Source organism: Diuraphis noxia, unplaced genomic scaffold, assembly GCF_037042655.1.
Source record: "Diuraphis noxia isolate RWA-SAM2 unplaced genomic scaffold, SU_Dnox_SAM2 contig0003, whole genome shotgun sequence".
NCBI classification, from domain to species: Eukaryota; Metazoa; Arthropoda; class Insecta; order Hemiptera; family Aphididae; genus Diuraphis; species Diuraphis noxia.
This window is the reverse complement of record NW_028301713.1, coordinates 40,190,535-40,212,060: the sequence shown is the minus strand read 5'-3', so window position 1 is coordinate 40,212,060 and position 21,526 is coordinate 40,190,535. Positions and strand designations below refer to the sequence as shown.

Sequence of the window (21,526 nt, the reverse complement as noted above, 5' to 3'; positions counted from 1 at the left end):
GCGCTTTTAGCGTATATAATATCTAATACTTGCATTTTAAGTGAAAACTATGCATTATTGCTAAACATTCAATAAATTCATATGGTGTCATCAAGAATATTTATTTGTCGTATTTCCAAATCACAATCAAAAAATAACTAACATATTTCTTGAAAAAAATAATATATGTACTGTTCACTGTCATTGGGATCATTGGATTTCTTCAGTTGTATTCCACTTTAAATATTATATATTATATAATTAATATATTATTATTATATATATTTATTACTATATAATATGATTATTGCAATGATGATTATAAATTTAAAAAAAAAATTGCTATCCACAAAAGTTTCAATGTTTAAAATTTAAAACATTATGATTTCCATTACAGTTGAATGTCATTAAAAGCTAAGGTAGATAAATAAACTCAAAGCTTTTTAAAATATTCGATCAAGCCAACACAGCACGCGTAACCTTGACTACTTCGAAATGTCTTGCGAGACATGGAATGAGCCTTTACGCTGATATCGCAACTCATTCGTAATACTTGTACAATGGAAATCAACAACTCTAATAAAACCGAATCGGAATCCAAACATGTGAGTAAAAATATATTTATCATAATCACATCAATTAAAATTGTATTTTTTTAAAATTTAATCTTAAATTATTTATTATTTGTTATTCATCGATTTTTTTTATTTTAGGCTCTTGAATTTGTTACGGATCCGCCTCTCACAGAAGCGCTCGCTCATCTGTGGGCGACTGTTCAGAAACTTGGCGAGGAATCTATAAAATGCATAGAGGAAAAAAAATCTTTAACGAGCGTAATGGACAATTACAGGCAATTAATGCCAGAAATCAAACAATCTATTTTATTGGAGCAAAACACAGTGGAAAAACTAAAAGAGGTTAAAATGTCTTTTTTTTACAATACACAAAGAATTTTATATCTATCTAATCAAATTAAAATCGTCAAACATTTTATACTTATGTAGGAATTGAACTCTGCACATCGTATGTTGGACGCTTCCAACCTTCGAGAACAAATAATTCAAGAATCCAACGATAATTTATTGGCACAAATAAAGACCTTAAAAACCGAACTGGATTCGAAAACTAAACAAATGGAAGAGGAAAGCTTGTAAGTTTGACTTTGTACATTTTTTTTTTTCAAATAATTCTATTATGAATTTGGGCAGGTTTTCTTCTATGGGTCAAGGTGATACGAGCCAATTAGAGTTAACAAGGACAAAACGAGAACTGACTAGAATAGACATAGAGAACAAGCGTCTAAATGATCTCTGTGAGTCGTTGAAAAAAGAGCTAGACGGTGCCGAGTATAATGTAAGAGATCTCGAAGCCGACTTAGCAGTAAGTGACTGTAAACAGTATATATACTCGCATTAATTGCTTCACCGTAATTTATTTCTTATATTATTTTTAAGGCTCAAAGTAATAATCTAGTGAAAGAAATAAAAACAAAGGAAAAATTAGAGGACCGCATAAAAACTGATCACGATCAAATGGAAAAAATGAAAACCGAACTTGGTAACATTAAGAATAATTTCAAAAAGGCTGAATCCAATATAGAAAAACTTAACGAAACATTAAAAGACCTAAAAGTAATCTAAAATAAAAAGGTTTTCATGAAACATGCATTATATATTAGTTTTATTTTTAGATTACAAATAACAATTTAAACACAAAAAATACGTCGTACGATAAACAAATAAAGAAATTAACTAGAGAATTAAAAATTAAAACTGAACTAAGGACTGAAAGCGTTAAAGAAATAAATAGACTACAAGATAAAATAAATGTATGTTAATATTGTCATTAATTCAATAAACCACGTACAATACTTTACTTTGACTGTAAAATTCACACTTTTTTATGGTTTTCAATTAAAACTAGTATCAAGAAAATGAATTATTAAGAGTTCAATCTGAACTTACGCGTTTGATAGCTACTCATGAAGCATCAGTCAGAAAGCGGCAAGAAATCGTGGAGGAAGTAGAAAAAATTTCTGAAGAGAAAAAGAATTCTGAAAATGAGGTAGCTACTTTGGAACGAAACTTAAACGCACTACAAGAGGATAATATTAAACTAAATAAAATTTTGGAATTAACAGAAAGAGAAAAGAAGTTATTAGAAAAAAACATGACTAAAGTGAATGGTAAAAAATTATTTGATACAAGTGTATGGTTTTAACATAACGATTTTTTTTTTTTTTTAGAACAAATAAATGCATACATCGAAAAAATAAATATAAAAGAATCAGCATTTCGGGTTTTAGAACTAGAATTTAGCAGTGCACAAAAATATATTGATAAATTAAATTTAGATATAATTGCAATGAAAAAAAATAAGGAAAAGTAACTAATAATTTATACAAGTATTTGTTATTATAAATACTGTGGATTTTATAACATATATCCATGTACATATAATACAGGTTATACCACGAAATAATGAATTTAAAACAAAAAATTCACGAAGATTCGGTTACATTAAAACACAAAGAAGTGGAAGTACAAGAATTAAAAAAAGAAGTAAACAAATGGAGTGACAAGTTTAAAGAGCAAGATCACGACCTACACACAATAAAAACTGAAAGAAATCTGTTTTCTAAAAATCTTACTGAAGCTAAGGTTAGCACTTTCATAAGACAAGTGGTGTATTGATTCATTGTTAATTTTATTTGTCTTCAGGATGAAACCGAAGACATAAAAGATAAAATAAAAATGATTTCACAGCAACTCGAACAACAAAAGGAATACGTTGCGTACAAAGAAGTGCAACTAACTAAAAACGATACAGGTAAATCTACGTTAGCTCATGAGTACACTAATCTGTATTAACTATACCTTTTCTATAAATTGTCTCACAGTACTAAAACAAACTGAAAAGGAACTTCAGAAACGTCAACAAGAAATCGACGAGTACGAGACTCGAGTGGATGAAATGTCTAATTTATTAAAAAAAAAAAACGAAGACGAAAAGTCGATGATAATGACATTGAAATTATTGCAGAAAAAAATAGAAAAACTTCAGAAGCAAAATGATGAAGTGAGCAAAATGGTTTTTTTTTTATTTGGCTCAAATGACAGAAACTCATTGAAATTATAAATAAGCACATTGTTTTCGATGCATTAACTTTGATGATACATTTTCACGTTGTTAAAGTTTACATTTTACACAGGGAAACAAAGACAAAAACAAACTCATAAATCAAATAAATAAACGCAACGAGGAGCTATTAAAACAAAAAGATACTAATGACATATTAAGAACAACATTAGGCAAGGGAGAAGTGGAATATAATAAAAGGATTGATGATATTAGATTGTTGAAATCGGAAGTAAAGAGTTTGAGGTAATTGTATTATATTTGATTAAATATGTATTTAATCAAAACACACCAATGCCATGAATTAACACCCACTTTTACAACTGCTCAGTGTCAAAATTAAATTGTACAATTATTAAATTGGATACATGCAGAAGTTTCAATAAAAAAAAAATTTAAAAACGTTCTGTGTATATTATGGTTGTTGGCACGTATAGCACAAATATTTAGCATTTTAATATAATATATTAACACTAAACTTGCATGTATTGCAAATGGCGATCGTTTAAAAAAAAAATCATATTATCATTTTCAATTAGTTTAAATAACGTTACTTTGTATTTTTAACAAAAAACGAATCATCAAAATATATAAACGCCTACCATAATCAAAGTATTGTCATTTTTTTAATTAATAACAATTATTTATTTTTTATCATTTTATTTTTTTATTATTAATTTAAATTACCTACTCCGGCATCTATTTCCATTATGTATTAAGATTTATTATTTGGGCAGTTGTATTCTATTATTTACAATATATTCCTACTTAACTTAAATTAAAAGCTGCATAATTTTGTTCCTATTGAATCTTATGATGTTTATTTTATATAGTGAGTCTTTATTTGATTTCATTTTTTATTATTACAAAGAACAAACATATTTTTGATGAATACATAGAACTTAAACTGCCTTTAAATGTTAGAATATAAAATGACTAATGGAAAATTAATAAAATTAATTATTGAACACGTATAATATATCATATGCATACAAATTATAAACATAAAACACATAGAGTAATATAAAATAAAAGTTAAAGCAAAAAAAATTGGTCAAATCACATCAGTAATTAAATCAAAATATTTCATTGATACCACATTCATACATTTCATACTAGGTATAATAATAATACTTTATAAACCAAAGGGACAGTAGCTTCCAAAAAATAAATTTAAACAAAAAATCAGTAGTAATAATATTACTTTTCTTTTAATAAAACAAATTATCTTACCTTGAAATCAATAACTGTTTGGTAGCTTTCACACTTTTATTTTCTATTTTAATTATTTTCTTGAATTTATTTATCGTAACAAGTTATTTGTTATTCATAGACAAAGCATTAATCAATCACATATTTTGATAAAGAAATAATTTTAAAAAAAATAAACAACTATTGTATAATTATATAAAATTATTTTTTCTCAGTTACAGCTATAATATCTATTATAAGCATTGTAACCGAAATAATAATCATTGTTGACGGGAACTATTATATTGAAAAAAAAATTAAAATAACATCAATTATCTAGTTAATTAAATCGATACTCTATTAGAATTATTCTCTTGAATTATTATCAGTAACAAACTAATCAGTTATATGTTTCTGTTCTTTGATTGTATATTTCTTTTCAAAAATATATACTTGAATAAATTACTTCTGAAAATGTATGAACTCGTACTAGTTATAAAAACGATTTATTTTATTTATTTGATTATCAAAGGTAAATAAAAAATATTAAAACTAGTAATTTCTGATTTTCACTTATTGTGTGCTTATATTATATTGAAAGTATAAGGCTTTATAATAGACCTATTATAAATTATGAATAAATTCAGGGCTTAATTTTGGATTAGTACCATCTTTCTTGAATGTCTAACGTGGTGCCCAATCACTGCGGTATATTTCTTCTCGCTCTTTTAGATTATAATATTATAATGCGGCGGAGGAGTTAATACAATTTTTTTTATACGCGTTTCGTGTTTCTGACATCGGTTTGTGTAACCTCATCAATCAATTGGAAATTTAACAGAGAATGCCGGTAGTTTTATAAAGCACGTTAAAAAATAACTACAAAAAAATCGATGAATAAATGTTCATTTTTATCAAAATTGTGACTGCTATTAGAAACGCAACTCTGCTAATATTCGTTTTTAATGTTTTTATCGAATGAAATATAATTTTCTATTCCAAACTATAATACTAAACTTTTCAGATAACCAAAGTTTTTATTTAAAAGATTTTTGTTCATATTCTTAGACTAAACGGTGATAAAAATAAATTTATTACGTTAAAGTTTCGACAAAAATTATTGAAAAAAATTCTTATAATTATTCAACAAGTATCTATAGCCTATAGGTACTTAATATTATCCACTCAACATTTCAATTTTAAGATGCATAACAAATTTATTATATTAATAAGCCAACACATTTAAACAAACGTAACATTATAACGTACATTATTATTACAGTATTACACCTTGCACATAGTAGATATAATTTATAGAACTGTTATTTTACTAAACATTAAATAATTACTGTATTTATAAATGCATTGTGTACCTATAATATATATTATTATTCATGGATATGTAAAAAATAATTTCTATACTCTAAATATGTATTTAAAAAGTGTGTTGTATTGCTCTCTAGTGTTCAAAAAACCTTGTTGATGAAAAACCTATCAGAAATAAACGACATAAGAGTCGAAGTACTTAAATATGAGCAAAAGCTAAACAGAGAACGTTTGAAATGTCGGGCTCTAGAAGACATGTTAATCAAACCTACAAACATACACCGTTGGAGAATATTAAAAGTAATATGATATTATAATATTTTGTCAGTGGCTTTTTTTGAACGGTCGATGAGTAGATCATCTCTCACAACTATCTTGATAGATGAAAATTGTTTTTTTGTATAATTGTATTAACAAGTCAAAAAAAAAAATAAATCAAAATGTTCAAATACACAATGGATTAGAAAGTGGATAGGTATGTGTAAAGTGACTGTATTTTAGGTGTCGTGTGAGTCACTGCAATAGATGTGTAAAATTTGAATTTAATAGTATACAATTATTGTACCTAAAAACAATACGGAGAGCTAACAGCCTGTCAGCCTTTTTAACTTGTTGTTCCCGATCTTTTGAAAACTCCCGGGAATTTTTAATTTCAGATTTCAACCTTTCAAATGCACCGATTAAATTAAATTCGCTACCTGTGACCACCTCAAAGATGAACGTCGAAACATTTTTGTGACAACTTTTTATGTATACAGAGTACCTACAGACATTAATTAATAATTATTATAATAATTAATAATGATAAAAAAAAATTATCATTATAGTAAACAGATTTTTTAAAACCAATACATTCATCATTCGTCTCTATATTAAAAAAAAAAAAAAGCGTTTAAGTAGAAAAAGTTTATAGAAGAGGTTACTTAACATAAGGTGTGGATGGCGTGTTCACGGGAACTTAACCGCCACTATTTTTTTAGCTTTGGATATGACACTGTACTGTTTCATATTTGATACATTTAGCCGAAGAATGTAAGCCATAATATAATGATTCTTTCTCACACGTCATTGGAAACCGATCGCGAAATGATAGATGACTGGAACTAAATTATCATAATATGATGTGAATCAATGAATTTTGATTTCTTCACTAGCTAGTTTTCTCTCGTCAGACAACATTTAAATAAAACGAGAACGAGATTTATAATAAGTGTTTATTTCATATGTTGTCAATTTATTGTAAATTCATTTGTGGCAATATCGTTACGTCACCAGTACAATACAATACTATATGAATAAAATATTTTACCTAAAATATCGATTATAACTGCACTCGTCATAACCTGTCGTGACTAGGGTGACAAAACATTATTTAAAAACGTCCGTGCTCACCCACACGGAAATGTATAATATTTGCAGCAGTTCAAAATAATTGTCATCTGTCACAAATAGTATTCTGAGATCCCCGTGGCACCACGCCATGCCGTAATAGTGTTAAATAATTTCATTTATGACATAAGCATTAACATATTATACTGTTATGTTATCGTCTAGAACACTGATCCGCCGGCTTACGAGATGGCTGCTAAAGTGAAAATCCTTCAAAAACGATTACTCGAACAATGCACCAGAGTATTCGACAAAGATTTGCAAGTCCAAGAGATGCAGACTAGGTACGAAAAACTAAAAGATGAATTCATTAAGCTACCAGGCAGAGAGATGTTCAAAGAAATGAACGATATCAAAAGAACTCTATTAAAAAAAGACGACAAAATGAGGGTAAAGTCGGTTTAAGTGATGTGGTTCAATTATGGTTTAATTATTTTTTACATTAAACAAATGTTTTAGAGCTTATCCGGAGAATTAATTATCAGTCAGCAGACGACAAAAGAGTGCATGTTTGACTTAGAAAGAACGAAGAAAGACTTAAACGAATTTAAAAATAAATATTACGAACTGGTAATCATTATTCATTATTTAAAAAAAAAATTGTATTGTGATTTAAGATTTCAATTAATTATTATTATTAATTTTTTTTTTTTGCAACTCTATAGACAAAATTATTTTTACCAAAACATTGTATGTTATGATAGTTTAAACATAAATAAAACGAATATCTGTTGAGTTAAAATTCCTAGACAAGTAGTTCTCTTTTTTGTTATCAAACTTTTAATCACAGGAAATCCTTTTTTTAACAAATTAATTATTTTTTGAATTTTCTTAGGTTAACAAAAAAACTAAGTGTAAACTTATTATTTTTAAACAAAAGCCTCTTTGTGTTATTTTTATATAGAGTAAATATATATATTAAGGAGTTGTAATTTTATAATGTCCTTCCGATCAAAATCCTCAAGTAGAAAAAATGATTTTGTGGGGTTATTTTACTAATCTTACATGACAATTCTCATAAAAATAAATAGATAATGACACTCAAAGAACAAGTATAATATCACTGTAATAAATGTCACCGACCATTTGTCATGGTTATTCAATGGATTCAAAATATTATGTATAATACAGATTATAATATTATAGTGAATAATAAAATATCTTTGAAGTATTAAGAAAGTTTAAACTCGTGTAATTTTCTTTAAAAAAAATAATATCAAGTTCATATTTTTAAATAGATACTGATGCACATAAAATATAAGGTTCTATAAACCTAATATTATAAATATTATAATATAAATTATAATTCCTATATTGTTTTTGCTTATGTTTCAGAAACGAGTTGTAACGAAAATCAAACTTAAAAACCAAAATGCTACAGAATTAACCAAACCAGATTCCACTCCTATGAGTTATAGCAAATTTCTAGATATGACTATATGATAAGCATTTTTATATGAACCTTATTTTTTTTTTTAATAATTAGTTAGGTATGATAAGTTTTTTTACTTGAAAACCCCAACCTTAGTGTGTTATAGTAAGCTTATAAGTTTATATTTTCATCAACACTTGGTTTTTGCCAAATTAATATATAAACAACTAATTGGACTACTTTTTATTAAATTCAAAAATAATAATTTATGAATTAAAGGAAAGAAAAGTCTTCACACAGTGTGAATCACAGTAATAAAACTCTAGTATAATTTATGTTTAACACTTATCATTATATATTTATGTTATACATCATAAAATCTGTATTGATTCATAAAAGGGCAAGTAAAGTGCGACGAAGATAATTGATTGGTGGCTTGTTGAACGACGAAACTTTGGGCTTGGGGAAATTGAGCTTAACAATTTATGCCATAGATCGCGTTTAAGACGCCTTAAAGGGTCACTTGGAATAGATAATTCGGAGACTAGAAAAAATCTATGAAATATAATTTTTTTTTTAACTACGAATTTTAAACTTCTAACTTCTAGCAGTTACAATGTTGATTAATACAATTATTAAAGCCCTGTTTTACGTCTCTATTTATAACCTTTAAAAAATGTTGTTTGTTAATACGTATTAATGTATTCATTAGATTTTTTTCAAAGTATATCATAGTCATATAATAAGTAAGGTGGTTTTTTACTTAAAATAAAATAATGAATAAACTATAAATATTAAATGGATAAGAATTGGGTAAATCACCAATATAATCAATAGTATAATTGACTTTTAGATATTATTGCATATATTATAATAACCATAACTGTCTATAGTTAATATTTTTTGAATTTTAATATCTCTAATTCAATTTTCAAATGCCTTACCTAAGACACTAATTATTAAATCTGAATAGTAATATAATATACTTGAAAATTGGAATTATACAATCATAACATTTTCAATTCATATTAAACAGTTATATGTTGAGGTATTAAGTATAATTCATATCCATGCCGTAAGTTCATTTTTATGGTTTATACGTTCCTAAGTAAGATGTACAATGAGGACATCTGTGGTCTACTTTTTGAAACGATTTCATGAAAAACGGTAGACATGAACAAAATGTACACCTGAAACATAAAATTATAAACTTTTAAAAGTTAGAAAAAAATTGTTTTAGGAAGTAATAAGTATACTATATATATTATATATGGTTACATTATGAATCATATATACGTATACTGAGTAGAGATAACTACCTATAACAAGATCGTCAATACCTCAATATTTGATTGAAGTTAAATTATTACAGAATAATTTATGTATATAACTATGTAATTACAACTAGAGATAGATCCATAAGGGTCAAAGCACCACATTAACATAAGCTTACTTATTTACTATTTTTTGGTTAAGTTGGAACCTTATATTAATTTATAATTGTTTAGTATCGGTAAAAGACATGAGTGCCAAAATGTAATAAGAAGAAAAAAAAGTTATGTCGTACGAAAGTGGCAAAATCGTATCGTATGAAAGCGCCAAAATCCTATAGGCATATCTGCAGATCTGCAGATTAGGTATATGCCTAACAGATATGACATTTAGAACTATATATCGTTAATAGTATATAGTTAATAGTATATCACTAATAATTTTTTAAAAGATCGAAAAAATCAACCTGCAATCTATTAAAATTATATTTATTTGTATTTGTACAAACATTTTTTTTTTAAATCAATAAGATTAAACAATTTATTAAAATTATGTATACCTTTGGCGCTTTTGTCATACAGCCAATAGTATAATATATCAACGGGTTTAATTTAAATGAGTAGTCGATTAATATTATAGAAAAAAAATTGAATGATAGGTATATGATAGATGGGTAAAATGTAATTATGCATTAATGGTGGTACACAACCATTTTATTTTTAGAAGATACACATGTTTTTAATTAATAGCACTTCAGAGATCATTAAATAGATGTAACTGAGTTTTAATAGCGGTGAAAATTGTGTTTTCAACATTTTTTTTTCAAAGTTACTAAATATCTTATCAGGTAGGCAGATAGTCATGATGTTATACCTATTATACAACATTCTACTTAGAATATAACACGTGTGTAACAAAAGTATTGCATTCTAAGATCGATCAATCTACTATAGAAATTTGCTAATATAAATACACTATACACAAATTGATATACCTATGTTTCTCTAAGACTATTATAATATTGTACAGTACGCAATGTATACAATAGCAATAGAATATTTACAGACGAACAAAAACACAATGTCTTAAAAAAAATAGTTCCATCAGTATTTTCAGAAACCAAACTACTTCAAAAACCAATAAATATATTACATAATATTCTGCATTGACAATAATTGTACACTCCTACACATGTTTCATAAACACTAAACTTTATATTATACTTGCGTTTTAGTTCTGTTGTATATTTTTTTTTTTTTATGTCTATTATATTATTAATTATTATACTTACATGAGATTATATTCAGCTAAAATAAGACTTCTAACGTGACTTGTTTAATTCTATGCTTCTGTGCTCTCTTATCATAAAGTATTAAAATCTTAATTCCAAACAAAGAATACAGCAAGTTTAATTTTATATACAAGATTACAGATAATTAAGTCTGCTTTTAATTACATATAATAATAAGATCTTTTTATTATAGAATTTGTAACATATAATTAAAAGTTATTGTTAATAAACTTCAGCATGGCTTATCATTTTTTCTGAACATGTTAAAACGTGATTTAATAATCGAAGTTAGTTTCTAGCGTATCAAATATCAATAAATGTTTATCAATTAAAATATTAAATCAATTTACCCAAAATACCCAAAATACCCTTGAAAAAAATCTTGATATTAAAACTTTTCGGAAATTATTAAAAATAAAAAGCGGGAAAGTAGATGTTGCTCTGCTGTACAGTAGGTTAGGTATATATTATATTATATCATTGTTGTATACGAAAAACGATTCTGAGCGAAGACGGTTTATCTGTCTAGGCTATATTATAGATTATTAAACATTTTCAAATCTTAGATTTAAAATAAAAATTTTTTATGAATTTCTGGCTTAAAATAATTTGGGAATTTTCGTGATTTTTACGTATGTTGTCAAAATTTAAATTTGAATGATTGTAAAAAAAAATTGTGACTATGTATTCCTTTTATTTTTCAACTGCAATTATAAAAATATGTTAGGAGCCTTGCATTAAATTTTCAAATCTTAGATTTAAAAAGAAAATTTTAATAAATTTCTAGCTTAAAATAATTTTCGAATTTTTGTAATTTTTACATATGTTGTCAAAACTCAAAATTTTAACGCTTGTAAAAAAAAATTGTGCATATATAAATCTTTTATTTTTCATCTGCTATTGTAAAAATATGTTAGGAGCCTTGTATTTAATTTTCAAATCTTAGATTAAAAAAGAAAAACTTTTATAAATTTACTAGCTTAAAATAATTTGTGAATTTTCGTGATTTTTACGTATTTAGTCAAAATTTAAACTTTAAATGCTTATAAAAAAAAAATTGTGACTATGAATTTATTTTATTTTTCAACCGCTATTTTAACAATATGTTAAGAGCCTTGTATTAAATTTTCAAGCTTTTCTACCCAACAAATACATTTTTATCGATATTAATTTAAAAAAAAACTAATAATGATCGAAAATTGAATATGCCTATGAATAGTTCAACTTAAGTCGAAAATGTTTGAAAATTGCATGGTGGATAGAATATACTTATAAAACATTCTGTGAAAATTTCATGTATCTATGGTCATTTTTTTTAATGTTACATCAAAAACCAAAATTGATTTTGTCGAAAATTGATTGTGTGTAAAATTTCCCGTTTTTCCCTTAATTTCTAGTTTGTTTATCCCGATTATTTAGAAAAATATTAAGAATTTTTACTTTTGCCCCCCCCCCCCAAAGTACCAAATAGAATCACTTTCTGATCGAACGAGGTACTGAAGTCTAAAACTCTTTTACTGCCCCAAAACGTGATGACAGACACAAAAAAAAAAAATAAAAATAAAAACACACATCATGGTAAAATCAATACATTCATCGCTCCGCTCAGAATCTAAAATATACAAGCATAAAAATATTTCATATTGCAAACTGTGCATAAATACCAAACATTATTTTAAACAAATATAGGTGTACCTATTTGCGTTTTAAAAATTACAAATCTCAAAATCCTTTATTCAAAAATAATTTTTATTTTGTAATATTGTTCCGTATACCAACCTATTTTTTTTTTAAATTAAGTGAAATGTCATATTATTTACAACCACATTTTTGATTAATTGGCTATAATTAATTAAATATGCTGGATCGATTATAAAATTCCTAAAATAACAAACTCAAAATGTCAAATCATTCTCCACAGTCTAAATAGTTTACAAAAGTTCAATCTTCACACAGAAAAGTTGTAGGTAATGTATATTACAATCAAATTAAAATTGAGTACACCCACTACAATTAAAACATTTAAATATTTAATAACATAAAAACTTCAATTAACAGCCGTACTAACAAAGTCAGCAATAATATAACAAATTAATATAATAATATTACAAGTATACAAGTATACAACGCATCATTAAAAAATAATACGAGTATTAGAGCTATGAAATTGAAAAAAAAACCAAAAGAGCACTTAAAAAGTCGGTCAACTCACAGATTATTACTGAAATATAGTAGTACTAACCCACTTTTACCATAAATAGCAACGATTTTATTTTCAAATATAAATTATAGTAAAAATAATTTTTCAAAAAACAGGATCATCGAGTATGTATAAAATATATAATCAATGTAATAAAATATTATATAGCAGGTAATATTGTAAGTTGTAACAATATACCGTACGGTGAAATGAAAAAAATTACATCACTATTAATTAACTGACATTAAAACAAACAAATTAAATCATGTTGTATTTTAGTGTATTATTATGTACATACCCCACAATAAATATTAGCATGCAACATAAAAATGCTTCATTTGACGGTGATTCATCGGTTTCGGTAATTATATAATTATGGCACGTCGGACAAAACATATGTACTGGTTTTGGACCCAAAGCTAGAATTAATACGTAAACAAAATTAGTATTGTAGCCATCAGTTTTTCATTCGACCGAAAATAATTAATTTCGGAAATCTACATTGAGTATTATTATTATGGTACACGCACAACTCTGTAGTAACTGTTATTATTTTACTCATCCATATAATAAAAAAATACTATAATACACTCGAATTTTCATTCACTATTTTATTATTATATCATAGATAAAAGAATATGTTTACAAACTGTATATTATGGTAAATGTAATATAAGTATAACTAAAGGTAATCTAATTATAAATTGTAAATACATATTGACCTGATAAAAGGATGAGGTGTCCAGTGACCACCACTTTTTCTATCAAACACTTCAAACTCATAAGTTAAGATTGTTAAAAAGCACGCCAAAAAAACCATTTTTTAACATATTATCAACTATGTACGTTCTAACTCCTAATCAATTTTCTTTTTATTAGTTACATTTTAGATACTTGTAAGATACATACTTGATTCTATTATTATATTATATTCAGGTGTAAAATGTTGCTGTTGCATCGTGTGATCATTCGAGTACAACAAATTTGATGGATAAATTCCTGGACTTTCGTCATACGGTGGTGGCGGGGTGCTTTCCCTCGGTATTGGTTTTGAGTTATTAGGATCCATGACTGGTACCTATTCGGTATACTTTATGTTACAAATGTACAGTGTATGATTATGTATGAACTTGTAGAACACTTAAGCGTGTTTAATAACTATAACACGATATTTTATATACGGCTGATAGTATTAGTACTTTAGTAGGTAGCATTCGTCAACTTTTAAGGTGAACATTACAAGTTTTTAAGAGCCACAAGACACTCGAGTCTAGATGTTAGTTTAAATACGAAAGACAACTTAAATTCACATTAGCACAAAACGAACAGATAAGATAAACAACTTTAATAATTATTATGTTCATAAAAATTACTTAAGACGATAGACAGATGTAGATAAGCACATATAAAATGTCACGCATAAGTACCTATTAAATAAAAATCATTTTCAGCTCATAATAAATATCGAGACTATAAAATAATTAATAATTGCATTGTTATCATTTAAATTGAAGACAAAATAACATTATTTATTAAATATTATAATATAATTAGGTACTTAGGCAGACATGTTATGCATGAATGTATATTTTATGTGTATATAGGTAGATACATCAAATATAAATTAGGTGGTAATAATTTGCCGCGATCGCTGAGGTTTTTAATTTATTAGGTAGGTGAGTATTTTTGAATCCTGAACGAAGTCAACAATGCACTTGTTTTTAAATTATGTATGTTTTGGTCCGAGTTATTTTTTTTTAATAAAAAAATAATATCCAATCATCTCATGCTTACCATAACAACGATAAGTTATATATATATTTATCGAATATATTTTATGAATTAGTTGGTGGTATCTACTGAATAAATGGTGATTTTTATTCACGTACGGTTGTGTATAATAATAAATAAAACATTAATAGAAAAAACATAAATTTAGTTCTAAAATTAAATTTTAAGATGATCAAATTAATATTATAATAGGTATCACCAGGTAATAGGTCAAAAACTCTATTGTTAGAAATCTCCGACCATTTGTTAAATAATATGATAAATTTATATGTGTTTTCGTAAATATTTAATAATTTAGGTAACACTCTGTACATTCATCAACGTTAACTGTGCGTGTTATAGTACTATACTTAATAAGTATAATAAATTTCCTTTGTCTACAGTTTTCAGTGTTCGTAAATTATTTTTTACATATAGGGACGTTGAAGGTAGTTGGTACATATGTCAGCGAGTTTTATGAATTTTTAATTTAATTATTAATGATGTAATCAAACATAACCATTAACCTCACTTACAGTAAATTGTACCGTTTTCAAAAATATACAATTATGTATATTATATATTTATGTTTCACAAAATGTATAGAAACATTAGAAACTACCTAGCATACAAAAAAACCAAAATTTGTATTTTATTTTCTTAGCGATTTATTTATTTTTTTTGAACTTTGTATAAAACAATCTAAATCATGTTTTTTTCGACATCTTTCCGACCTAAAAAAGTTAAGCTCATGCCACGGAAAGTATAATGTCTAAATCCAACAGTATGGTGGATTTTGTAAGGGAATCAGATAGGCAAAAATGCACACGTGCAGCACCAAACACGATACATCTCTTTTGGAGAGTTATTGTCATAATCTCCGCATCGAACGAAATTATGAAAACAAACTTTAGAATTAACGTACGTTTTATAAAAATGTATCTCTCAGGCCCTCATTAGAGTACGACAGTATTTTTCTTTTGATTATATTATATTAGCTTAGTTAAATCACTAACCTCGTGTTATATACCTGTAACAATTATAGATTTTTAAACATATTGAAGTAATTTTTAATTATTTTTCATCAATCGAGAGAACCATTTTAAATGCACAAAAGATTAGTCATTTACACAGTTGACAGTATTTTTTGCTGTGGGCTGCATATAGAGGAATATGTGGCACAGGATACGGGTCACGACTTCACGAGATACAAATATGGTGGTACCTAAACTAAAAAAAAACATAACTCAAACAAAAATTCAAGTTTTCTAAAATACCTGCAAGCTAATAATAATACTGCAAGCTCGACAAAATTATAATCTTTGTACATGTCTCAATAACTATTGGCCCTTGACAATATTCACAAATGCATTACAATTAATAGTGTATCATATCATACAATATTATTTTGAAGTGTGGAGTTTATAAAGTACTAATTATTATTTAATAATATATTTAATATCGATAAAATCTTATCCGGGGTCCAGGATAATAACCTTACCTTTAAATGGTATAATAGTTCAATTCACTCTAATATCAAAACTGACAGCTCACTGTTGAAACCGGTGAACGAAAAATTACTATGTCAAACGTGTGTAAACGGATACAACGCATGCGGGTGCGACGTCCTCTTAAATCAATTTGAAAAAGGAGTTGTATTATTATATTAAATGATTTTTCAAGATTTTCTAAGCTAGAAAACCACTACAATTCACTATGGCCCTTCACTTCCTGAACATTTTCACAGCAAATTCATGAGAACAGTATGCCGTTCGATTTAATTTTCTTTTAACATTATTAATTCCAAACTAAGTGCCATCAACGAACCGCTTCTTAAGCACGTAACCTTAATTTATGTTTTTCTTCCCCCTTAATTATGTACACTAGTCTGTATTGTTGTACCTATCTGTTATCTGTATATAATATACTTACAAAATTAAAAAAGAACGATCGTGATTTTTATGATTTCATGTACAACAAAATTATTATTGCTTGTTCGATTTTCTTACGTAGCCAGAAATCACAATGAATTATATAAAAAAAAATGTTACACGTATATTATTATTCTTGAATGATATTTATTAAGACCAATTTAAATAGGTCAATGGCTTCTCTTTATATTGTACCAATGAAGTTTTTTCATTATGGCAGAGATTTTCTTTTTGCTGCTATGTAGATCTTATCAAACACTTCTGCTGAAACTGAAGTATTTTTCATTGTTACTCTCTCATTTCTCCCAAGATTGGTTTATTAATATCGTTGTTATTTCTAATAATAATATATATGTAGTGAATGTATCCACTACGCAAAATGTACTTTTTGTAGGTTTGAACAGATATATATTTTTGATATTCCTTAGTATTAGGTATGTTTGACTTATCCTCTGAAAATACCTCTATATAAATGTATTATTTTATGTTATTTTGTAAGAATTCAATTAATGATAGTAAATGTATTATTGTTCATTCAAAAATAATAGTAGCAAGTTATAAAGAAGTCATTTGTAAATATTAGATATTGATCATTTTTTTTTCTTGAAAATTTTACATATTTAGTAAACCCGATCAGATTAAATCTGCTAATAACAAATTATTTACCTTATCGTGTTGCTAAAAAATACAAAAAAAAATTGTTAAAAATATATATAAACGTATGGAGAACTTAATATTAAATTTCCAAGTTTTTTTACCCAATGAATACAATTCTATTTACATTTATAATACCGGTTTTGCATAAAAATTCCCGTTTTTGTTTTTCCCAGCTCTTTTAAAAAAATACTGGGAGTTTTAATTTTTGATCTCGAAGCAGTCAATAAAGCACTATAAGTCTATAACTAGATTCACTTTCTAACCGGAAAAGTTATTGTAGTTGTAAGTCGAAGTATTATTTCGTCAATTTATCGGGTACATAGACACACACATACATACATCATTGTAAAATCAACACATCCATCCCTCCATCACTCAGAATCTAAAACAATAGTCAATAATTAACTTAGTTAAAATAAAGAGTGATATTTATTGTATCATAAGTAACTTTTGAAAAACATTGAAAAATTAACATTTCAACATTTTTTTATAAAAGAAATTATCACTTTGTAAAATAATCAAAATGAAATGATATATTATCAGTAAAACAGTATTCTAAATAAATTATAACAAGTCATCGAGTCCAATGTTGGGCGAACGTCTCTGACTCTGTTCACTGGACAGAGTAAGAAATGCCAACTTATATGAGCAAATCAACATTGAGCAGGAACCCGAATTGTGCCCTAAGACTTAAGAGTGATTTAAACAGAATTCATGGGTATAGGCAACAAACAAAATAGTTCACAAAAAGGCATACTAACCAATCAATAATATTGTAGTACAATATGAGTCAACTTGAATATAAGTCTTTACATTATATCAGGAGGAAGTCCAAATGTATCCAAAATCACTGGGCGATATGTAGGAGTAACTGCTGTACCCTGTCTCACATGTTGTGGAACCAAAAATAAATCGTATCTGTATTTTTTTGGTTGTTTTTCTACTAATATACTGCAGTACTTCCATACTAAAAGACGAACAAAAACAGTATAAACAAAATAACTATAAAATACCAATACTACAATGGAATTAAGCTACTTTAAACCCATTTTAATAAAATATACACATTTAGATTGGATAATTTATGAATAGCTTACTTAGAAAAAATTATTAACAAATAACAATATGCAATTTAAAATAATTTAAACAACGTAGATACCTGCAAAAGTCTAACTTCTGTCTTATGGTCATGAAATATTTGACCTTCTACAACTCTGCCTCAGATACGATTATGGAAGTAGTTAATGCATCACTTTTAGTCCTATACTTGACCAACACCTGTGAAAAACAATAAAATCAATTTTTTATGACTATTTTGCTAGTACCTACGCCGTACCTACAAAATAACTTAACCGAATGCCATTTCTATGAAACGGACAAACGAGTAAATGGGTTATCAAATATCATGTCGGAAGCTCTCAGCTCTCCATACAGATATTATAAGTCACATGATGACCTTTTTAATTAAAACCAATCATATAAATAGTTTATAATCTGTTCTTGTTTATATAATAATATGTAAATACTGTATCCTTAAAAATTGTTATAATCTTGAACTCTTTGAATGCCAATGGCCATAGACGCCGAGGCTTAGGCTTAGGCATAGGCTTATAATACAATTATACAAATTACATTTTTCTGAAATAGAAAACTATTATGAGACTAACACAACCCAACACATACGAGACATGCATAATTGTATTCAATGTATGTATAAGTAATAAAATGATAAAGTACGCATAATCCACCCAAGGGATACCATCTCTGAGAGTAATTTTCTAAATTCAGGATTAACAGGTGATTGTAGGAAGAGTTAAACTAAAAAATTGATATTATTTTTAATGTTTAATCAATTAAAAATAAGATGTGTAAAAATTAGATAAATAGTGCACTTATTCTACATCATTAGTGAAATATAGACTTGACTTTATTTAACTGTAAACGGATTTGTTGATAGAGACACTAACTGATAAATAGTTACATTTTAAAAATGGAATATAATTTTAATTTTTACTATCTTAGTCATTGTCATAATAATAATAAAATATTTTACCAAAAATTAAAAATATCGACATACAAATACGTATAGTTAGGTAATCTAGGTTAATTGATAAAAACTAAAATTGAAAAATACAGATACTTACTGCTTATGCTCGCAGTGGCAGAATGAACAGAAAGTTCTTCTCCACTTTCATGAGGTTCCACACAACTAAAGCAACTTGAATGAGTATCGTTCATAGTTGATACTAAAGCTCCAAATTATACATTTTTGGCTGACTCTCATGGCATTATCATAAACATTGAACATGCAGGCGCCATGGCAGCCGTAAGAATCTCTTTGAAATGTCATGTTATTTGCATACATTTATATGAAATTTTTTTCAAGGTGCGAGAAACTAAGGAATTACATAAGGGGGCGCTACACACGCATTATTGGTTGTCACCGTCTTACGAGTGCATAACATACCAAATGTTTAACTTAACCTAACGAGCAGATCACGTTTAGTTCCGTTAGTTTAAAAATGAGTGTAAATTGGCTTATTATGAAAGTCGATGGTAAGAATATTATCTGTCTTTGTATGTGGGTTTTTTTACGATAGCAAATCAATAGGTAACTCAACACGGGATCTACGGAGCGAGATTTTACTACATTTGCCAAGTTAGATCATTAATCGTTCTAAAATAGATCGTTCTTAGAAGCAGTAGGTACATGTCACTCTAACTGATGCTCACTGTAGTAATTTCTATTGTATAATATTGATAATATTATATCATACGTATTTTTATTTATCTACCTACTTACATAGAAGGTAATTAATAATATAGGTTGATAAAAAAAAATAATTTAACCAGGCGGATTATTTTTGAATCGACTGAAAAAATCTTATAGTTAGGTATTTCATCAGTCGATTTAGTTGAGTTCATATTATATAAGATATTAAAAATTAATCAACAGGTTAAGTAAGGAAGTTACAAACGTTTAACTTGTTAACTATATTACAGTTAATGCCCACCTTGCTGCTATTACGATATACCTAGCAGGCAATTAAAATTATTCTATAATCCATAATAGTCATCTATAATAAGACCTAGATTCTAGGTTATATTAAACCTACCTTAGGATTCAGGTGTAAATGTGTAATCGACGATGGTCGATGTAACAAGCACATGGGGGTAATTAAAGGGGTGATGAGGGGATAGATCCGCAAAAACTTTTATTTTACTGCCAACATATTACTTTTAGTGGTGTAGGCTACTGTATGAGGTTTACAAATTTTTCTAAAAAACATATAATCCCCCCTCAAACCAAATTCTTAATGACGTCATATAACAGACAGGGGGTGGACTGTGTGATGTTTGCCTACCCCCATATGTATTAATTTTATTTTATTTATTGTTTACAAAAAGACGATTTGAGCAAATTTACGGCAATAGTGCAATACGGTTTACACATGTAGGTACCTGCTTGTCGGATATGTACGCACAAACACAATAATAAACCTACACAACGTTTTATGTAGTAGGTAGGTATTATAATTATTATTAGTGTAAGCGGATGACGATGATTTGCGTAGGTATTGTGATAGCCGTTGACGCAATAAATGCATCGATTTCGTATTTTCATTGCATTGTTCTTTTCAATATAATATATTGGATTAATGGTCGCCGCGCTGAGTAGGCTAAATGTCATTGGCAGCGAAATCGAACTCCATTATCTCGGATCACTTGTTTAAGAACACAAAATGTTTTTGACACAACAGATGATAGTTTATGTATAGCACTCACCCTCCATCCCCACTCGCATACACTAAGCATACCTACCAACAATAATTTATGCTATAATACTGGATAGGTAGGTAATAGGTTATAGGTATTTACATTATAGTAGGCGGATACTCTATATAATTTTGTTTCAGTCCTAAACAATATAGTAGGTAATAGGTATTAGTTAGGCAATAGGTAATAAGATTAAAATTATCTTTACTCTTCATAAAATATTAATGTATTAA

The 21,526-nt window shown here is 27.0% G+C and overlaps 2 protein-coding genes and 1 pseudogene across 2 annotated transcripts; 1 reads left to right on the top strand and 2 right to left on the bottom strand.

The window, feature by feature from the left end:
• Positions 1-382: 382 nt before the first annotated feature.
• LOC149057348 (uncharacterized) lies at positions 383-9,023 on the top strand. The gene is made up of 16 exons (XM_089224167.1): positions 383-584; positions 693-896; positions 984-1,129; positions 1,188-1,359; positions 1,434-1,610; positions 1,670-1,807; positions 1,903-2,164; positions 2,225-2,363; positions 2,444-2,639; positions 2,700-2,808; positions 2,879-3,057; positions 3,191-3,363; positions 5,772-5,934; positions 7,189-7,413; positions 7,483-7,593; positions 8,359-9,023. Exons 1-16 carry the CDS (start codon positions 540-542, stop codon positions 8,464-8,466), a joined length of 2,547 nt encoding a protein of 848 aa, XP_089080293.1. The 5' UTR covers positions 383-539; the 3' UTR covers positions 8,467-9,023.
• Positions 9,024-9,237: 214 nt separating this feature from the next.
• On the bottom strand, positions 9,238-14,439 carry LOC107172191 (lipopolysaccharide-induced tumor necrosis factor-alpha factor homolog). Its single transcript, XM_089224168.1, has 3 exons — positions 14,068-14,439; positions 13,457-13,577; positions 9,238-9,585 (listed from the first exon to the last, which is right to left on the bottom strand). The coding sequence occupies exons 1-3, from the start codon at positions 14,225-14,227 to the stop codon at positions 9,483-9,485; spliced, it is 384 nt and encodes a 127-aa protein (XP_089080294.1). The 5' UTR covers positions 14,228-14,439; the 3' UTR covers positions 9,238-9,482.
• A 3,417-nt stretch (positions 14,440-17,856) lies between these two features.
• LOC149057347 (piwi-like protein Siwi) lies at positions 17,857-20,686 on the bottom strand (annotated as a pseudogene).
• Between the last annotated feature and the right edge of the window lie 840 nt (positions 20,687-21,526).